This window comes from Lepisma saccharinum, chromosome 29 (genome assembly GCF_977018435.1).
Source record: "Lepisma saccharinum chromosome 29, izLepSacc3.1, whole genome shotgun sequence".
Lineage (NCBI taxonomy): Eukaryota > Metazoa > Arthropoda > Insecta > Zygentoma > Lepismatidae > Lepisma > Lepisma saccharinum.
The window spans coordinates 33,718,166-33,740,435 of NC_139257.1; the positions used below are offsets into that span (position 1 = coordinate 33,718,166).

Genomic DNA, 22,270 nt, shown 5'->3' on the forward strand with positions numbered 1-22,270 from the left:
CCGTCTTACAAATCAGTCGTATTTAGCGACTTCTCTCTGAAGGTGGCAACTGTGTCAACACTGCGAAAGTTCCCTCGCTGTGCCCGTCTTCGCCTGTCACGGTTTCTTATGGGCTAACCCCCCCCCCCCCCCGTCACTATTTTCTCAGGCTCATGTTGAAAATGTTCCTCGCAGAGACTTCTTCAATCCTCTGCACGTGTGTCAACTTGGTTAGGCCAGATCTTGAGCGGCACGGACTGTTGCCTCGCGAGGGTACGAACGAAACAGCTGGCGATGCAGTGAGGAGGTTGTGGCGGTTCATATCTAGTCTGTGGTTGGGGCGGTCGTCACGTCAGCTTGACCGATTGCAAGATTCGAATCTCCTTGTCTGTAAACTATCAATGTATTCATTTAACAATACTTGGCGAGGTATGCGTTTCTTCTGAGGGTAGTGCCATGGCACGGCGGTTCTACCCCTTGAGCCGCCGTTGGACCATATGATGAAATTGATGAAGGGACACTCACAAACAGCAGCAACCACACTCAGGCTGGGATTCGGTTGGCAACTCTTTCAGTGAGGCGTGTGTGTGTGTGTGTGTGGGGGGGGGGGGGGGTCACGACCCAATACCCTCACTTTAAGGCGAAGAGTGACAGTTTTGCACCAGGTATATATTTATTTCAATATCGTCGGAATTGGAACTGCTACTGAAATAATAACTCATAGTAGAAGAGAGTATTCATTTCTCTCCATATTGCAAGTGGAAGTCTTTTTTTAAAAGTTGACCATTAAGCTAGATACGATCTGTAAAAAATATGATGAATAATTATTTGTGGGGTTCCATGTATTTCTTATGGACACACAACCTCAAGTTACGGCTAATCAAATGGAAATTTCGATTTTTCTTAACACAAGCAAAAGTTTCAACTTGTCCTATTTCCGCTGATGTGTTTTTCTACACCATCGTAAGTTTGATATTCCCAAGAGAACAAGTAAAACAATACTCTCATAAGCAGTTTCGGGTTCTCGCGATGGGCTGGACATGGAAATTTAATCTGCCCACGCTACCATTGTCTCACAATGTGATTTTGCAGGACGAAATTAAGATTTATCGTGCAAGCATGGGCGTTGCCAGAAATTTTTATAGTGGGTTTCAAAACTTGATTAGTAGAAATAATAAGAATACTAATAATAAAAATTACCACGGTTTGATTGTTATTTGACAATAATGACTATTACAAAATAATAAAATTAACCGATTATATTCCAAATTTATTATTATTATATAAATGGGAAGACTTTACTACTTGGCCTCAATATTCAACACAACTGTATTCCATTATATTTTACATTTCATACAGGTACTGTAATGAAATTTATAGTTATTGTATTTTGTTATTAACTTTATACACCTTGTTAAAAAGAAACTTTAAAATTTGGGGAAATTTTATTCATAAAGTTTAAGTTGTGTGATCTCTAACACAAAACTATACGTTTTGGAATTGTAGGTACTGAGGAACCATTTATTCTCTGTATTAAACGAAAGAAGATGAAAATATTACCTGGTTCCTGCGTTTTACACTAGATTTTTTCGATCTAATGCAGTTTTTAACTTTTGTTATTCTGCTCGAGTACTAATTAAATGAACTTTATTTATGTTATGAACAATAAAAATCTCTAATATTTTTGTAACTTGAAATGAAAGATCCAAATTTCCAAGGGGGGTCGATGGACCCGTTCGACGCCCATGCGTGGAAGAAAATGTTAACTGACATCCACCAAGGCTTCCTTATCCAGCAGGATGCTTAGCGATGGGGTTTGCAATATCCGAAGACATTTTTTTCGAAAGCTTCCTGTCTGCGGCAGAATTGATAGTGGAAGTCGAGAAGCGCAGCAGCACATGATAAAAAGAGTGGTGGAGTGTTTGCGTGGATTGTCAGTCTCTCGGAGGCACACAGGACTGAATAACTCCTGCGATGTGCTTGTTGAAGTTGAATGGTGCTGTGGTGCGTGTGGTACAGTGAGGTGCACAAGTACTGCTTGGCAAATTGTTAATTGCTATATTCATTATTTTTTTCTGGCATGCTTTGTGCCAGAATTTTCCATTTGGGTGTAATCCTGTCTCAACGTTGGGAACAATTTTGGGAAGGGTGGCGGTAAAGGTTGCTGGAGCATGGTGCTAACCACATCACCTCCACTATTTCCAAGATCAAGAATATGTGGCGCCCTACCTCCACACTAGGGGTGTGCGGGACAGAAATTTTCTGGTCTGGACGAGAACGGGACGGGAAATTTTGAAATTTCCGACATTCGGGACGGAAAAAATTCGCAATTTCCCGACCCGAAGCTCTGGAAATCTCGAATTCTACACGTCACTTTCACCTTAACTGATTGTTTTTGCATTTCTTGAATAAAAACTAACAATTTCCGTTAAATCCCAGACACTTACAATGAAGAAAACGTCGAGAATTAACGACTTTTTTAATTGACCTGCTCGGGATTCTGAACAGTTGGAAGGAAGTCGAATCGGGACATGAATTTTTTTCCCCGGTCCCTACTATTCGGGATCCCGCACACCCCTACTCCACATCCATATGCACAGTCAACGACAAAGAAAATGGGACATCTATATTCTGAAAAACTCGCTTCTTTGCAAGGCGTTATGTGTGTTGCTTAACTTTATGGTGGTTAACCTCATTGTAACCTTTTGTTAATACGTATTTGTTGGCTTCAAAATTCTTATTTTGTGAAGAATGTCCTTGGTGGCATATTTATGGTATCAGTTTGGGGTCTGAATATTTTCTCTATTTAAACAGTGCAAACTCTACTATAGGAGGAATGATACTGGGACCAAGACAGAGATGGCCTTTTACAAAATAAGACAAGTATGGAACCAGACTGTTTAAGACCTTTCGAGATTCGTAATAATAATATGTACGAGAAAATCAGACTTGTAATACAATTTTTATTTTATTGTGTAATGCACATTGTTACAAAATTTTATTAAATAACTGTACGCTAGTTAAAAATAATGTAGAATCAAAAATATCACATTTAGTATATTATACTTATGAAAAATGAAATGCTTGTAATCCAGTTTTTTTTTATGCAAGCAAGAGAAACTCACTACAGGTGGTCAGTTGTAAATGAATATAGCCTACATACTTCTCAATGGGTTAAGAGAAGTTTACCATTTCATACTAGCAAGTAAGAAGAGCATGTTCTCTAATTGTTCTATTTTCCCTATCCCACTAGTGATGGAGAGCAGTCCATGGATTGTCTGGGTATTTTTATCTTTATCTTACATCTGCCAGTTGAGTGGGTTCACATTTGAAGAAGCTGATGAATGTGGACGGAAGGAAAGTTGCAGTGACTGCATCAGAACTCCAAACTGCTATTGGTGTTCGGAGCCAGTAAGTACATTCAGTTGAGGTTATTGTCAGTTGTCAGGTTTGCCATGGGCAACGATTTGAACTAATGTGATGAACATAAATTTGCCCCTCTTATATTGAAAAAGAAAAGTTTCTGTCTTGGAGGCTTCCTTATGCTTTGCATTTTTAGGCCAAAGCTAACCAGGAGGACTACTTGTGCAGGCCTATAATAATTGATCAATTTGGTTTATTTTACATCACATTTGTGTTACTTTTGGCTAATCGTGAAGTTGAGGATGAATGATGATGTGATGAAATTGATGAAGAGGCACTCACAAATATCACCACCCATGCCCAGGCTGGGATTTGAACGTGGGACCCCTGGCATTCTAGCGCACTGTCATAACCACTCTATCATGGAGGCCAACTATGCAGACCTAAATGTCAGAACATCAATAAGGTGTGGAGCCACATAATGCCAATGCTGTCCCGCACCATGGTCATGCAGTCTAAGGCCTCTGGCTACAGGAAGCATGCAGGCATGAGTCTTCTGGGGGAAACATAACAAATTTCCTCCTGAGATTTCGGTCAGTGTATGGGACCACCCACCATCGTGAGTAAATTGGGAAGCTACTACGAGTAGCGTAACCAGGTCATGTAAACCTACAACAATGAATGGGGTTCGTCATGCTGACCACATGTCACCCGTAACTGGCTGGATTATTGCCCACCTGTGTTGATGCATGTGGGAGTAAAACCAACAATCAGTAGGTAGGCCTTGACTCTCAAGGGGAGAAAGGCCACAACAGATTATTTTCTTAATAATTTTTATTAGTCTGAAGGTCTTTTGAGCATGAAGTATGTGCTTCTCTTAACACATTTTTTTATCTCAGAAACTAATAGTAGTGGAGTGGCGAATGATATCTTGTTTTGTTCAGAATAGGTCAGGCTTCCAAATGGAAACGTGTAACCTGTAGCAATAATAATAATAATAATAAGAAGAAGAAGAAATAAAAAAGTATTCAGTCAAAATGAGGTTTTTTCTCGATCCCCAAGTCACTGCTGGAACTTTCAGGGTTGAAAGCAGTACTAATATTTTGCGTAGTAAAGTTATGATAACCCTCTCCATGAGATCTAAAATGATCTGATTACTGCTATACTCAAATTTTTTGAACTAGTGAAGCATCTTGAATGAACCTAGTGACAACAGCTATAATGGAAGGGAGCATGATCCACCATCATAGTAAATCTTCTTCTGAATATAAATCAGAAATCAGAAAGAGTCACACAATTACAATTTTCTGTGAACAATGAATTTAATTCATCTTAAGGGGAATAAACAACGTGGTTGATAATATAAGAGGTAAGTGAGTTACTAAATATATCTCCACGAAACTTACTTGTAAATGTTCTATTAATTTCGGTGACCTCTGCCACCATCCACTTGGGAACTCGATGCTTTACTGTTAGGTTGACTTCCGGTTCCTGTTGTTTCCTTGACTACCCCTAGGGGTGCTGGTGTTGCCATTTCGTCTGCTGTGCGTGATGGGTTTGAGCTGTTGTAATAGTGGGAGCCAAATATGATGAGCCTGACCTCTGTCGATGTTCAGCTCGTGCGGAAAGTGGATAATTGTGGATGGTGGCAGAGGCCACAGAAATTAATAGAACATTTACTAGTAAGTTTCGCGGATATATCTTTAGTAACTCGCTTACTTGTTATCATGAATTTAACATTTAGACCCTTAATTTTTATTTCTTTGCTTTATTATTTTTTGCTTATTTTCCTTCATTTCACCTAATTTTTTTTATCCTATAATGAGACATTTCTCTATTTAAAATTTTCCATTATTTCTTTCAGGATGAAACTTCAAAATTCCAAACAAGATGTTTTAATAGGAATTCTGTAGATAACATATGTGGGGATGCATACATAAATGATCAATGGTCCAATAGTACTATTGAAAGAGATGAAGAACTAAGGAAAGGAGATCAAGATAAAAATATTGATCCAATTCAGATCAAACCTCAGGAAATCAAATTAAAACTTCGGGTTGGTAAGTAATGTCAAGCTTGCCACAAGCTTACATCAGATCAATTAGTTAGTAGATATTCAAACTAAAGTGAAGCACAGTTTAGCAAACTTTAAGTGTTGTGCAATCTTGCAAGTTAAAATCAAATCTAATGCACACTTGTGGTAAATCTACATGGTATCTGCGATGCTATAAAGACGTCACCCCATATGATGGCAGACCTCACAGGCAGAGAGAGAAACATTGGGGGAGACATACTAGCGACTTTGCGACAATTCCTCGTCTCCATGTCTTCCATAGAAGCAGCTTCAATACCTGTGATGAGAATTGGCTAAACCCAGGCCCTTATTTAGGGTTATGCTTCACGTTTTTCTTTGCAATGAGGTGTTAGAGGTAAAGTGAATGCATCACTTGATTGTGAAGCCACGTGAAGTGACAGGATGACAGTGTTGCAATATGCAAATATTAAACACCAGAACAAGAACAATCTCTAGGTAAGGATCATTACCATAGTCTGTGGAAAAGGAGATGCAGTAGTCACTAGCACCGTCAAATGGTTAGATGGAAACTTGAAGTTACGATACCATGTACCACAGATTAAAGTTATATGTAAGTTGTTCAAGAAACTCATAGAGTGATTTACTAAATAAACTTAATCAATTTACATTGTAGGGTGTATTGTTTGTATTACATTTTGTGTTTATATTGTAACATATTGAAACAAAAAAATCTTATTCTTAATTTTAAACATCGGGTAATAGTTTTTCATTCACATTATGACGTATCATACTGATGGCGTGACTCGAACCCAGGACTACAGGCTCTCATAGCAGAGTGGTTAGCACATTGTGCTACGATGCCAGGGGTTCTGGGTTCGAATCCTGGCCTGGGCATGGATGATTGTGAGTGTCCATTCATCAATTTCATCATGTCATCACTCATCCCCATCTTTGCAAATTAGCCAAAAGTGGCACAAAAATCAAAGTAAAATAGTTAAAATCAAATCGAACCCGGGACCCCTGGCATCATAACCTGATAGTCTAATCACTTCATAAAAAGGGCCCAGTTGAAGAAGCTGGAAAGAGCTTCCTTGAAGCACATAACACCGGCATTCTTCAGCGGAACTTGAAAAATCCGTTGATATGAATTCTTCCGGAAATCGTAGGAAAAAGAATGCAAACGCAGCCTTATGCTAAAAGCACCATTATCGACATACATGGTCTCTTCAACGGTTTTAAAGATCGGAAGTTCGAATTCCACATAAACAGTTAGAGAACATTTCTCAGCCCCTGTTCTAATCTGAAAGTTATCGAGTACACAGTCGTTGCCTCCGATTTACCAATTGTTACATAAAGAGTTACCACGGGAGTTGCGCTACGAAAATGAACTTTATTTCAGGATTACGCCTTGTCTAGAGATTCAACGAGACCTTCAACTACAGGACTACAGGTAAACAAGTGTTCCTTTATCCCCTTTTTCTTTATTCTCACAACCTCGTCAGACCAGTCAATCCTGAAGTGTTAAAATCTAATGTTTAAGTGTTCCCTTATTTCACGGGGGTGAGGACCTTTTGCTGGTTTATGTGTTACCGTTGTTTTACAGGGGTGTTACCTCAAGCTATAAGTGTACCTCTCGCAGCCAATAGCTCACTTACCAGGCTCTCTCATAGCCTGAGACTCGATCCCCAATAAAAGCGCTAAGGCTTTTATACAATGTATAATAAGTAACCACCCGTCAGTATATTTAATTTATCTGAAACCATAAACTGTACATGGGTTTATTGCTTATAAAGGAATTTGCATGTTCAGTTTCTGACATTGTTCCCTATCTGCATATTGCAACATTAACACATAGAATTGAATTTCACTTCAATGGTTAAATTCACCTCTTGACGTTGTTTTGTCATCACGAGGACAACAAGTGATTTGCTCAACCTCTATATTTCTATTATCCTTAAATTGGCTGTTGCAGTCACATGCCTCTCCATTCCAGAGAAAATTCCATACATGTAAAGACAGTGGAAGTGAAAAATCAGGTAAAAACAGCAGGTTGCGCTCAGTTTGTAGAGCAATTGCAATGCATGCCAGATTCAAGTCCTTTTCAAGTTTACATTTTTTACTTAAATTTGTACTCTCCAGTGTTTACCATGCATATGACTCCATCGGTCATCATATATGATGAACTGTATAGGTACATATCAAATTGAGAAACTGAAGAGATCATTATTCTTTCCTAAGTGGTGTTGGATTATTTCCTGGATACACCGATCTTATTTTTCTGGTTTAATGAACGAAAATGATGATCAGTTTTTTGAATTACAGACAAAATTCAAGTTGTGGTATTGACTGTACTATAAACCCGAGAAAGTATGAACTCTCCTCAAGCAGGTTTGGCTATACTTAAAACTAGCTTAACATGGCCATATGAGTTTTTTGCTCTAGTGTGAAACCCCGTATAATCCAAGATTTTTGTAAAAAAGCCCTCATGGATTCCATGAGAAAGTATGACCCCCTCAGATTGATGAGGCTACACTTATAAAAGGCACTTTTGTGAGATTGTTGTCCATAATTTTGTTAAAAATATGCCCCTCTGTGGCCGCGGTGGCTCAGTCGGTAACGCGTCTGACTACCATGCTCAAGGTCCCGGGTTCGATCCCCGGCCGGTTCAAATCCGGGAACTTTTCTAACGGTGGAAGCGGCCCCGGCGCCTACCCAGCGTCGAATAACATGGGTACCTGGGGGAAACCCTGGGGGGTAAAGGCGGTCAGGGGCGTGATGCTGATCACATCACCCCCACTCACGACCGGATCAAGAAAGTGTGGGGCGTTACCCCCACACCCCCTATACGCCTTCATGGCGTGGTGCTATGCACAGGGGAACACTTTACCTTTTTTGTGGCCATACTTAAAACTAGGCCACCCATACACACACACACACACACATATTTATTTCTGGTTTAAGTTCAATTGGATACCAGCTTCAATTTGTTTATCTAATATTAAAACAATGTAATTCTTCTAGAATTGCTCCGTGACTCTCTCATTTCTTACGTCATAAACATATGATTTTTCTCCTATGAGAATGACACTACAAATGGTATCTAATACATATCAGTATTGCCAATTGTAGAAAACAGTAAACAAAATTTGCCTGTTTTAGAGATATTCCAAAAAAATAAGCAACAACAACAGGGGCCATCTATGTGCAAATGTCTGAACTCGGTGAATACTTGGGAACAAGTCAATTATTTTAATATGTCAATATTTTTAACTCTTTTTGCCAACAACAGAGCCATCTATGTGCAAATGCCTGAACTTGGTGAACACTTGGGAACAAGTCCATTTTTTTTCATTATGTCAATATTTTTAACTCTTTTTGCCAGTAATAGGGAATGGTAATAAGCAATAAACAAAGTACTTTGGAGCCGAATATGCCTTTCTTAGACGTCGTATATTACTAAAATATCTTTAATTCACATATTTCTCATACCGCCGTATCTTGTTCTATTAGGTTTGTTCAATAAAATTGCCTCTTCAAGAAAATTGCACACCAGCAAAAGAGGTACCAATAGGACAAGCATACAATGATATGGGGATATGTGAATTGTTGGTTTCTTCGATTCAGATAAATGGATTGAATTGAAACTGGGATATTTTGCATTTGTTACATTTAGTTTATTTGTTGTAATCTGTTCATATATAAAATCAAGCACCGAGAGGGTATAAGATCAATACTTGAACAATATGTGCGCATGACGGCCCCAAAGCGGTGGGATCGATACTTTCCGCACGGTGCACAGTTCTATTGCACGGTGCACAGTCCTATTTGCCTGCATTGAGTCTTATTAGAGCTCCGGCAGTTTTATTCTGATCGATTAGTTCCAGACAATTCCGCTCGCCTCGCTGGGGAGGCGCTGCGGTCTGGATTGCATGTACGCTCAGCAGAAAAACGGGATGTGCATTCAGAAGAAAGTACTTCGGCAAAAATGTTAGAGAATAGCTCATGTTTCTGAATGCACCCCCACAGTGTTTCTATTGGCTCTGTAAAACTATAAAAGCCAGGGCACAGTGCAGATTCTTCACCATTGCTGGATTGGCAGTGGAACCCACAAGTTGGGGGGGGGGGGGCAGAACCTGAACAGGCTCCACCAAAGTATAGGAGACTTGAAGCATATAATTTGGCAGAATAACCCAAATAAGATCATATATACATACACATACAAAGCACAATGCTGAACCCAACTGATCCAATATAGAATTTTGATTTGAACCCCAAGAAATTATATATAAATACCAAAACCAAAAATATTAATACACATACACACATACACACACACAAAGTACAGTGCTGAAGCCCAATTGATCCAGCATAGAGCTTTGATTTGAACCCCAAGAAATTGTATATAAATACCAAAGCCAAAAATATTAAGTGTATACACACATACACACATATACACACACACAAAGTACAGTGCTGAAGCCCAATTGATCCAGCATAGAGCTTTGATTTGAACCCCAGGAAATTGTATATAATAAACAACAGCAAAAATGCCGAATCAAAAATATTGTAATCAGTGCAATAAAAATATATCCAGCTCTAATTGGGCTAAGCATCAAAAGATTTGTAACCCGGACAAATACAGAACTCCCACAAAAATTTGCCCCAAATGCAATAGAAAATACAACATGGAATATTTCACATATAAACATAAAAATACTTGTTCTGCACAACCATCTACATCTGGTCTGAAAAGAAGGCACAAAGCACCTGTTAATGCCAGAGCAGCAAAGCAGCCACGCCATGAACCTATCCGTAGCAGTTTTAACGGCCAATTAAGGGATCACAAGTTTGTATCAGAGCCAAGATGTGGCATTGAGAATTTCTTGAACAGTATAAATCCTAAAGTGCAGGCAATTCTAAATGTACAAAATGGCTCTTATAAGCTTTCTCTCAAATTGTTTATACAATATAAGAAGCCAAACGCTACAAAATTTACACAGCCCCACATAACAGAAACTGTACCGGTATATTCAAATGCAAATTTAGACACAATAATAAGCAGATTGATGGATCAATTGAATATTAAACACTCTGAATTTGCGGCAAAAGAGTCAGGATGGAGCCTATGCGGCTCTCCGCACAAGTTATATGTTAATATTTCTGAATTCAGCCCATTACAAGGATCTACATATCTGCCATTACCTGCCAATATTAAAAACAGAAGAGCCGTGGTTAATATAGAAAATACCGACCAGAAATGCTTTTTGTGGTGTATATTAGCTGCTTTGTTTCTAGTTTCAAGGCATCCTGAGAGAATAAGTTATTACAAACAGCATGAACATATTTTTGACGATGCAATGGAGGGTTTGGAATATCCAATGTCAGTTCAGAATATTGATAAATTTGAAAAAAAGGCCAGGCACATCAATGGCAAGCAATTATCTATTAATGTATTTACTTGTTCCACTGGCAATTGCTTGATAGATCCTCTCAGAATCAGTACACTTGATGATGAATCTGCAATTCCGATTGATCTGCTCTTAATTGAAAAGGATGGTACATATCATTACACTCTGATACATAATCTTGAAGCTTTAGTGAGAACACAACTAGACAAAACTCATACAATATTCAAGTTGTGCAGAAGATGTTTAACTGTATTTTATGGTCAAAAAATGGTGAAGGGGGTTCGGGAAGAGAGTGCAGAAATTGCTAAAAACAAGTTAATTGAGCATCTGAAATACTGTGGGAACCATAAACCTGTTCATATGGTGATGCCCAATCCAAGTGAAAATTGCAAATTCAAAAAGTATGAAGCCTTGTTGGAACACCCAGTATATATTGTCTGGGATTCCGAATCAAATCTCAAATCTCTTGCATTCTGCAATCCAGATCCCGAAGAATCTTCAATTACACCATACCAGCTGCATGAACCTTCCAGCTTTTGTTATGTGGTTGTACAGGATGGTGTTGTTAGTAAAGAATTTTCATACATGGGACCAGATGCAATCAAAATATTTGCACATAGAATAGAAAATGAGTGCCGTGACATAGCATATAACATCTTATTAAAATCAAAACCTATGTTGCCTTTAACAGAGGAACAGATTGAAGATTTCAACAATGCAGAAAAATGCCCGGTATGTGATTCTGAATTTTCAGATACAAATATCAAGGTTCATCACCATTCTCATACAGATGGTCGATATAAACAGGCCCTGTGTAAAAGCTGCAATATTCAGATCAAGAGACCAAGATTTATCCCCATATTTTGCCATGGAGCATCCAATTATGATTTCCATCATCTGATCAGGTACGAGGGGTTTGAGAAGCAGAATTTAAATATTTTAGCTGAAAATGATGAGAAATATATATCTATTAGCAAGATAATTAAAGTTGATGGTGTTCCTATTCACATAAGATTTCTTGATTCTTACAGATTTTTATCTGCTAGCCTGCCCACACTGGCCTCTCAATTACCTGATGATCAATTCAAAATCACAAGTGCCTCGTTTCCAAATCAGGACCTGAAATTAATTAGGCGGAAGGGTGTATATCCATATGACTATGTTACAGATTTTTCTAAATTTGATGAGTGTTCCCTGCCACCACAAGAAGAGTTTTACAGCAAAATCAGAGGATCTGGAATCACCGATGAAGATTATCACCATGCCCAATTGATGTGGAACAATTTAAAATGCCAGACATTTGGTGATTATCACATGGCATATTTAAAACTTGATGTCACCCTCTTAGCTGATATATTGCAGACATTCAGAAAATCTTCCATGCAAAATTATGAACTGGACCCAATATATTTTTTCAGTGCCCCGGGTCTAGCATGGGCCGCAACGTTTTTGAATACTAACATGCAATTGGATCTGATCCCAGATCAAGATAAGTATCTGTTTATGGAGAAATGTATAAGAGGGGGGATGGTGCAATGTTCTCAGAGATATGCCAGAGCAAATAACAAGCATATGCCTGATTATGATCCAGCACGGCCATCAAATTATATACTGTATGTAGATGCAAACAGCCTCTATGGTCATGCCATGATGCAAAAACTGCCATATGCAGGGCTTGAATGGGTGGAAGATTTCAATATTGAGGATCTTCAGAATTTTGATGACAGTGAATGTGGTCTCTTCCTAGAGGTTGATCTGATAATTCCTGATGATTTGCACAATAAATTTTCTGATCTGCCCCCAATTCCTGAGGTTCAGTGCTCACCTGGCTCTAAACAGAAGAAGCTCATGATGACTCTGGAGCCAAAACAAGGATATGTCATATATTACAAAAACCTCCAGTTCCTGATGAAACATGGTGTTCAAGTGACCAAAATTGGAAAAGTTTTGAGGTTCAGGCACTCAACATGGTTGAAACCATACATTGATACAAATACAGAGCTTCGAACATCTGCAAAGAGCCAATTTGATAAGAGCTTGTTTAAATTGATGGTGAATTCTGTGTATGGCAAAACAATTGAAAATGTCAGAAAACATACCGATGTTAAAATAATTACTGACCCCAGCCGGAGCAAAAAATTGGTTGCAAAGCCCAACTTCAATTATAGAAGAATTTATGATGAGCACATGGCACTTTTCAACATGATGAAAACAAAGATTAAGTTTGATAAACCTATTTATGTAGGGGCTGTGATATTGGAATTGTCCAAATTACATATGTTAATATTGTATTATGATGTGCTGAAACCTTTTTATGGTGATCGTGTAAAATTATTGTACATGGACACGGATAGTTTTATTCTTGATATTCAAACAGAAGATGTTTATCAAGATATGTCACAGCCTGAATTGTTTCAATACTTTGATACCAGTGAACATACAAAGATTCAACCCCACAACAAAAAGGTGCCTGGCAAGTTAAAAGATGAGACATGTGGTGATGTTATTGTGGAATTTGCTGGGTTAAGTGCCAAGGTGTACAGTTTTAAAACATGTAGTGCTGTTGTCAAAAAGGCCAAGGGTATTGGCAGAGTTACTGTGGAAAAAGATCTTGTATTTGAAGATTATAAAAATTGCATCAAATCCCAGAATTCAATCAGAACATCAGAAAATAGAATTCAGAGTGAGGATCACTTGTTGACTTCAAATGTTGTAAGAAAAGTGGCCCTGGACCTACATGATGATAAGAGATACATTTTATCATGTGGCATACATACTCTACCTTGGGGGCATTGTGATTTGAAAAGTGGCAAACAATGCCCAATTACAGAGCATGATTTGAAATAAATAAACATGCCTATGAACTTATTTGGGTTCAAAAAACAGGCTATTATGGACCTGCCAACACCACAACCCTCTTCTGATATGCTGTCTAAACTGAGTGGCTTGTTAATTATTCATCTGAACAGCATACTTACAGATAATGATGATGAAACAGGTAAAACATTGTACATATTTAACAATAATTTAAATCATTACCAATTACCTGTAGGTGGTCAATTGCAATTTATTACAACTCCTGAGGGTGATGTTAAAATTTCAGTAGGGAGAAATATTTATAGAATTAAGCACTCAAACATGATTTCTGGCACTGTATATACTGTTTCTGCTGGTGACTGCTTATATATTGAGGTCCCGGGATCATATGACAAGCTTATACCCTTTTTTATAGAATTAAGAATCAGATACTCTATAATAAATAACCATTAAAACAAAAATGCCTAATGATATATTTGGCCATACAAGACATGAAGATCACAGTGATGAGATTCTGATGCTTGATGTCAGAGTCAAGAAATTAAGAAGTGATTTACAAGCTTTACAAACCACACTGAATGCCAGTCTTCAATTAGAAATTACAAATTTGCAATCACAATGCATGGACCCTCTTCTTAAAATTGATTCTGAACTCAAATTGTTGCTTCAGAAATATACTGACCTTGCAACATTAGATAATTTTCAAAGTTTAGAAGAAGCTGTAGCAGCTCTTCAAGCCAAATTTAAGACCCAGGCTAACAACTCCGAGCAATTGAAACAACAATTAGAGGAACAGATAAATAATGTCCAGACACAGCTCCAAACAATTGTCAAAAGCATAAAATCACAAGAAGATTTTGATCTAGTGATTTCCACTCTAAAGGAACAGATTCAATCACTCCAGATACCTAATCTGGATCCTCTGAACAATGCCATAGCCGAGGTTAAAGAAAAAATTGAGACACTTGAAAATTTTATGAACAACTTGCCATCTTCTGATGCTTTGAATGCAATAACTCGGAGTGTAGCAAATATTAAGCTGCAACTTGAAACATATGAAGATTTTGGAAAAATTCAAAGTTCCATAACCCATCTTGAGGGTACAATAGCAGCAGTGCAAAGTGATTTGGCAAATGTACTAGAATCCCGATTGCCTGGAATTGTAGATACCCTTGTTAGTGTCCAGCACCAAATCACAAAGCTTGAAAACCTCAACACTGAATCTGAGCTATCTCATTTTCATCACTTGATCGATGATATCCAAACAAAACTTGAAATTTTACAACAATCCACACCCTCTCAGGCAGATATAGCCCTGCTCCAAAATGCTATGCAAAATGTGGCTGATGCTTCTGAATTAAACAATGTGAAATTGGCACTTGAATTTTTGCAAAATACAGTATCAAATCTGCCCACATCACAGGAACTTAAAAATATAAAGAGGGCAGTGAATCGCATATTGAAATCAGAAGATATCAAGAATATCCAGGCAGAGATCAAACAACTCACTCAGACAGTGGCCACTCTACCAACCAATCAACATATTAATGAACTGCATGCCTTGTTTGAGGATATCAGAAGACAGGTCCATGATCTTACTGCTCAAAATTCAAAATTGGCAGTTGTTGAAAATTTGCAACAAATTGTAGCTAATATCAAGCAACAGCTAGGGACCATGGAATCCAATCAAGCAAATGCCCTGTCTGTTTTTGCCACCCAGCTTCAAGAAATTGTGCAACAATACAAAAAACTTGTTGTGGACATAAAAATCAAGCCAGGCCATGATGATGTTGTTAGGACCATCAATGAGCACCTTGAATCTGTAACAAGCAGATTGCTTACAGCAGAAAAAGAAATAACAGGCATAATCGAGAATCCAAAACATACAGTAATTCTTGAATTGTACAGCATCCCCAACAAAGAATATGATTCACCATTTACACCAGGTGGCAAAATATATATGCTGTCCCCTGCACAATTTTATTACCAGTTTTTTGTTGGGGGCACATTGAGACCAATCAAGATCAAATATTGGCTTCAACCACAGGCACACCACTACCCTACCTTATCAATAACAAATGCTGATAACAAACCAAAAATCACCAGTGTAGAGTTAGAGGATTTTACAGATCCCAATACATTAGAAACAGCCTATGCTGAAGATGATGGCTCTTTGGAATTTAAAATACAAATAGGGGACAAATTATATTTAGAAAATCCTGTAGTATCAGCTGCTGAACACCCCATAGTTGCAATATTCTTGTTTACATATTATGTCTAGTTGTTGATGAATTACACAGACAGGCCAGACATAATTTTAAGAGACTCCCAGTAGTCACAAAGGGCATAGATGATTTATGGCAGAGCGACTTGATTGAGTTGTCAAGTGGACAGTTGAAAAACTTGGACAAAATCAACAAGGGCTACAAGTATCTACTCACTGTAATAGACACATTTTCAAAATTTGCCTGGGCTGTGCCACTCAAATCCAAGACTGGAACATGTGTTACAGAAGCCTTCAGGACAATCATCAATCATTCAGGAAGATCACCGCGCTATTTGCAAACAGATAATGGCAAAGAATTTTATAATTCAGTGTTTCAACAATTTATTAAAAGCCAGTCAATAAAACATTACTCGAGTTACAGTGATTTTAAAGCCTCAATTGTAGAGAGATTCAACAAAACCCTAAAAAATCTTATGTATAAACAATTTACACTTCAAGGTAATTATAAATGGCTTAATATTCTTCCAGAACTTCTACATAAATATAACAATTCGGTCCATTCCACAATCAACATGAAACCCTCTGAAGTAACTTCATCTGATGAGCAAAAATTGATCAGGACTGTTTATTATCCTAGATACCAGCCAACAACAAGAAAGGCCAAATACAGGGTGGGCGATCAAGTAAGAATCAGCAAATATAAGCACTTATTCAAGAGAGGCTTTACAAGAAACTGGAGCACCGAATTATTTACAGTGGTTCAAGTTAAACCCGGGACCCTTAACACATATATAATAAAAGATCACCGAGGAGAAATTCTCAAAGGCCGATTCTATGAACAAGAGCTCAGCAAAACTAAACAGCCTGACACATATCTCATAGAAAAAATCATCCGCAGAAAAGGCAACAAGTTATTTGTCAAATGGCTGGGTCATCCGGAAAACAGCTGGATCGATGCAGACAAAATAATAATATGAGCACCTGGGATGTTATAAAAAGGCTGCCAGAACCTGAACAGCAGAATAAGAGAAATGGCAACTTGCTGCCTGAAAATATTAGATGTCTTATTGTTGGGCCATCAGCTTGTGGTAAAACTACACTAATGGTTGATAATTTTTTATTGGCACCCAACTGGTTAGACTGGAAAAACAGGCACTTGTATGTCTTCTCTAAGAGCTTGTAACAATTAAAATATCAGCAGCTGATGAAGCTATATGATGGATTGGATATTGCCACTTTTGAACCAGATGTTAAGCCACTCCATGAATGTCTCGATAATTCTGTTGTTGTGTTTGATGACATTATACTGGATAATCAAAACAAGGTTAGAAATTTCTTTACACAGGGGCGGCACAAGAACATTGATTGCTTCTACCTGGCACAGACTTTTTCTAAAATACCGAAGCAGCTGATCCGAGACAACAGCAATTTTATATGTGTGTTTCATCAAGATCATACCAACCTCAAACACATACATGATGAATATGTAGGTGGGGACTTGAGCTACAATGATTTTTCCAAGTTTTGCAGCAGGTGCTGGAACCAGGACAGTTATGGGTTTGTCACAATTGATATGACAAGAACACCTAATACTGGTAAATACAGAAATAAAATCAACGATTTTCTAGACGTTGAGACATAAATAAATAACCATGAAAAGGCCAATCATTGATGATCTTAAGTTAAGAGATTATCTTGTAAAAAGATTTAAGGGATGGAAATCAGAGAACCGGGGAATTTATGAAAAACACAAACAAACAGAACAGCCTGTAATTGATGCTATTAATAATTTAGGTAAGAATATCAAAACTGTTACAGAGCAAAATCAAAATTTGATCACAGAGCTTGTACCTGTAGCTGCAAGAAACATATTAGATTATCCATTCACCCCACTTTCCAGCATTCATACACCTAGTCCTGTTGCTCCTAGAAGAATTGAAGCTACTCAGGATCCTATTGAATTGGGTCTTCTTGCTCAAAAATATTTAACCACATCTAAAGACAACAAAGATGAGGTCTTTGGCTTATATGCTGACACAGAGCTTGATGGCAGCATCATACATAGAATTGGCAATTTCAGAGTAACTTTTATGGGGGATGATCTGATTGTTTATTCAGAATCTCGTCTCGGAGAAAAAGGTGGTTTTGTTAAGTATCCCGGAACACCTGGATTGTGGGAACTGATGACTAGGAAGAGGCCTGGCAGCTATACAGATCAAGATTATGAACATTACAAAGAAATATTAATAAAATCAGATGCTCTATACCAGAACAATGATCCCACACAAAAAAGGGTCAAGTCTAGCAGTGGGGCAAAATACAATAATTTAATCAAGCCCATATGGTCACAGATCAAGACTGGCAGTGGAATCAAACAATACAACACCCTACCTAAAGAATTTGTGTGGGTTGATGATGTCAGGAAACTTGTAGACAGGTTATTGGTGATAGCTGGGGAGGAAAATGCTGGGAACAACAATTTTTACAATGAAAAGGTTGGAATTATGGACATGATAAGCACAAAATTGTCTAATTTTATAGTGAATGACCCTAAGGGGATTGGATATCTCATAAAAATTATTAATACTCTACCACCTAAATTTTGGAATATTTCTGAGGGTCGGGGCCTGGTTAATGACATTATAAACAAGCTGCCATTTGAACTACACATTCCAGGCTATCAGTATTGTGGTCCAGGTACAAAATTGGACCATAGATTAAACAGAAGGGACCCTGGTGTTAATCCCCTAGATGCTGCTTGTAGAGACCATGACATAGCATACAACACACATACTGATCTTGACAAGAGACATGTTGCAGACAAGAAATTAGAAGAGGTTGCATTTGGTAGATTTGTAAGCAAAGATGCTTCTTTGAGTGAAAAAATAGCAGCATTGGGAACCACCATAGCTATGAGCACCAAACAAAAACTGGGGTGGGGGCTGTGAACATGTATATAATAAACCTACAATGAAGGCCAAGGGTGTTATGTATCAAATACCTTATGCAGGTCTTAAATCTCTTAAAACTATTGATAGTCTTTTGACCAAAAAGCAGCGCAAGAAAAAAAGCTCTTGTCTTGCAAAGGGACATGGTATGAAATTGTTGCTTAGTACCCCCCAATTAAAAAAATTACAGCAATCAAGAAAAAAATTGCATACAGGGGGTTTCATATTTACCATCCCGGCCATCTTAGCTGCTCTCGGGGCTGTTGGGAGCTTGGCTGGGGGATCAGCTGCCATAGCAAAAACAGTAATAGATGCCAAGAAAAATAGGGCAGAATTAGATGAGCAGAGGCGCCATAACCTGGCCATGGAGAAAAAAGGCAAAGGTGTTAAGAGAGCCATGAATAAGTTTAAAAAAAACAAGAGCCGCTTACAAACCAAGATATTGAAGCTTTAATCAAGCCACTGGGCATCAAATATTTTAGGGGTGTGTACATGTCTGATTCTTTACCAGAACAACCACTCAACAAAGAGTGTGGCATTGTTAATTTGGATGAGTACAAAAATCAGGGCACTCACTGGATCTGTTATCTTAAATATTTAAACAATGAGGCATTTGTGTTTGATTCATTTGGAGGTGTTCCTCCTGAAAATTTAATAAAATATCTAAATTCAGCTAATCTTTATTACAATAATGCCCGTGTTCAAAACTTCAAAGATGTTAATTGCGGACATTTGTGTTTATCTGTTCTCAGATATATGTCTCAAATAAATAAACCATCAATTGAAAATTTTCAAAAGGCCTTGTGGTATCTGAAACATCATGGGGGTATTCCATCTCACCAGCCAAAATTCAATATTGAAACTCAAATTGCATGATGACATAGTGTATCCCAAAACAATAGCTCTCAGAGCATTTTATGGCATGTACCTGATCCCAAATATTACTCACCACAACAACAAAATTGCAGTTGGGGATCAAAATATTGTCATCACTCCAGGGCAGTATAATCTGTCCACTCTAAATGCTCAATTACCCAGAGGTGTAGTGTTAAGTCAAAATTCTGTCACTCACAGAGTAGAGATTGTATCTGCTACAGAAACAGTGCATCTGGGTACTATAGGAGAGCTGTTAGGATTTGAGAACAACACAAAACTTGAAGCAGCCATCAAACACACTGCTATGAATATACCCAAATTCTTAGCCATAGAGACTCTGAATATTCACTGCAATGTGGCCGAGGGTATGATCACCAAATCAAATGGCATAGGCACTCACAAACAAACCGGCATCATTGCAACATTCAAACCTAATTCCGAATTCATGGAGCCGATCATCTACAATCCATCCCCAACATTATATTTTCCTGTGTGCCATAATAGAATAGATTACATTGAGTTGATGGTCACTAATGAAAAAGAAGAATTAGTTGATTTTGCTGGAGCCACAACAACTGCAATCATAGAGATTAACATTTAAATAAAAATACATACAATGGAAAATATTGAGAGTTATGAGCTACAATCATTCCCCCCAAACAGGAGGACATTTGCAAATTTAAATCAACCCAACACAGAAATCGAGGTTGATCTTGATGTAGGGGATGGCTTTATACACCCCCACAGAGCAGATCTATACATCAAATTTGATGTTGTAAAGCTCGATGGAACAGATTATCCGGCAAATTCAAATATAAGATTGGTGGATAATTTTGTGCCGCATCTTTTCTCAGAAATTGAGATCAGAAAGCATGGCGTTGTTATAAACAGAATAGATTATCCCGGCATTACCTCCACGGCTTTGGCTACATTAAAATTATCCAAAACCGAAGCTTCATACTACAAAATAGGCAGATTTGAGGCTGGTGATAAGATATTAACCAAGAACCACACAGTGCTGTTCCCGATGCGCCTGTTGCCAGGATTCTTCTCGGATTACAAAGAAATTATGTGGAAGGGTGGTTTAAGAATCACATTTAGAAGAGCTGCCAATGATAACAATGCTTTGATGAGGTACAGTGCAATAAACTCTACAGGAGAAGCTCTGCCCAATACCCTACCTGATGAAGGCAAGTGCATTATTCAGACTATGGAGCTAAGAATCCCGGTTGTTGAATATGAGGCCAGTTATGCTCTTAAATACAAAGCTGATATAATAAAAAATCCACAGATTCCTCTGCAATTTTACACATATCAATGCGTACAGAAGCCCGCATCTGGCACATATTATGAGTTTGATGCTACAAATTCATTCTCCAGTATTCAATTTGACATGCCTGATTTTGTGGTGGTACTGTTTCAGACTGGGAGACACAACAATCAGGAAAAAATTCAAGTAAATTTGATAGCTGCAACATCAAGAACATATATCTTAAAAATGGCAGAAATGAGGTATTTCCTAGAGAAAATTACAATTTAGACATGTCCAAGGATGATTTTCTTAAATTATATGAGGCATTTTCGGCTTTCAAACGTGTCACTACTGGCAGTACTGATATGTATTACTCACCAGATGAATTCAAAGCACGGAGACCCATGTTTGTAATCAACACTTCAAAAAGGAAACAAGTTGTAGTTAATGACAGGACAAACATTAAAATTATCTGTGAATTCCATGAGGCATTACCCGATGACACCATTTGTAGTGTCATTCTCATAGGAGAAAAATCATATGTTTATGATGTAAGAAATGAGCGGGTCACAGAGCAATTCTAGAAGAATTACATTGTTTTAATATTAGATAAACAAATTGAAGCTGGTATCCAATTGAACTTAAACCAGAAATAAATATGTGTGTATGTATGTAAGGGTGGCCTAGTTTTAAGTGTGGCCACAAGAGGGGCATATTTTTAACAAAATTATGGACAACAATCTCACAAAAGTGCCTTTTATAAGTGTAGCCTCATCAATCTGAGGGGGTCATACTTTCTCATGGAATCCATGAGGGCTTTTTTACAAAAATCTTGGATTATACGGGGTTTCACACTAGAGCAAAAAACTCATATGGCCATGTTGAGCTAGTTTTAAGTATAGCCAAACCTGCTTGAGGAGAGTTCATACTTTCTCGGGTTTATAGTACAGTCAATACCACTACTGTAGCATGGTCCTTTCTCACTTTTCAACATAATTTCCAAGGCGGCACAAGCATTTGTCCCAACGTTGCACAAGTTTTTGAAAGCCATCTGCAAAAAATTCGGGGTCCAGGGAACGAAGAACACTTTTCACGGCTGTCTGAACCTCCAAATCAGTGTGAAAATGTTGACCCTGCAGGAAACAAGTGAAAGTCACACGGGGCCAAGTCAGGACTGTAGGGGTTGTGTGGTAACCTTTCCCATTTCATTTCTAGAACTTTATCCTGTGTTAGTGCTGCCAATTGGGGACGAGCATTGTCATCCAGAAGAATGGCACCAGCAGAAAGGAGTCCAGGACGTTTGCGGCGAATTGCTTTTTTCACTTTCTTCAGTGTTTGGCAATAACGTGCAGCATTGACTGTTTC

At 38.1% G+C, this 22,270-nt stretch overlaps 1 protein-coding gene across 1 annotated transcript in view; it reads left to right on the top strand.

The window, feature by feature from the left end:
- Nucleotides 1-1,909: 1,909 nt before the first annotated feature.
- Nucleotides 1,910-22,270, top strand: part of LOC145981244 (integrin beta-PS-like) — a 79,617-nt gene continuing 59,256 nt past the window's right edge. Inside the window, exons 1-3 of the mRNA XM_083114396.1 lie at nt 1,910-1,992; nt 3,233-3,390; nt 5,207-5,402. Coding sequence (XP_082970522.1) covers nt 3,235-3,390; nt 5,207-5,402 — 352 coding nt within the window. The 5' untranslated portion in view covers nt 1,910-1,992; nt 3,233-3,234. The remainder of the gene's footprint in view (nt 1,993-3,232; nt 3,391-5,206; nt 5,403-22,270) is intronic.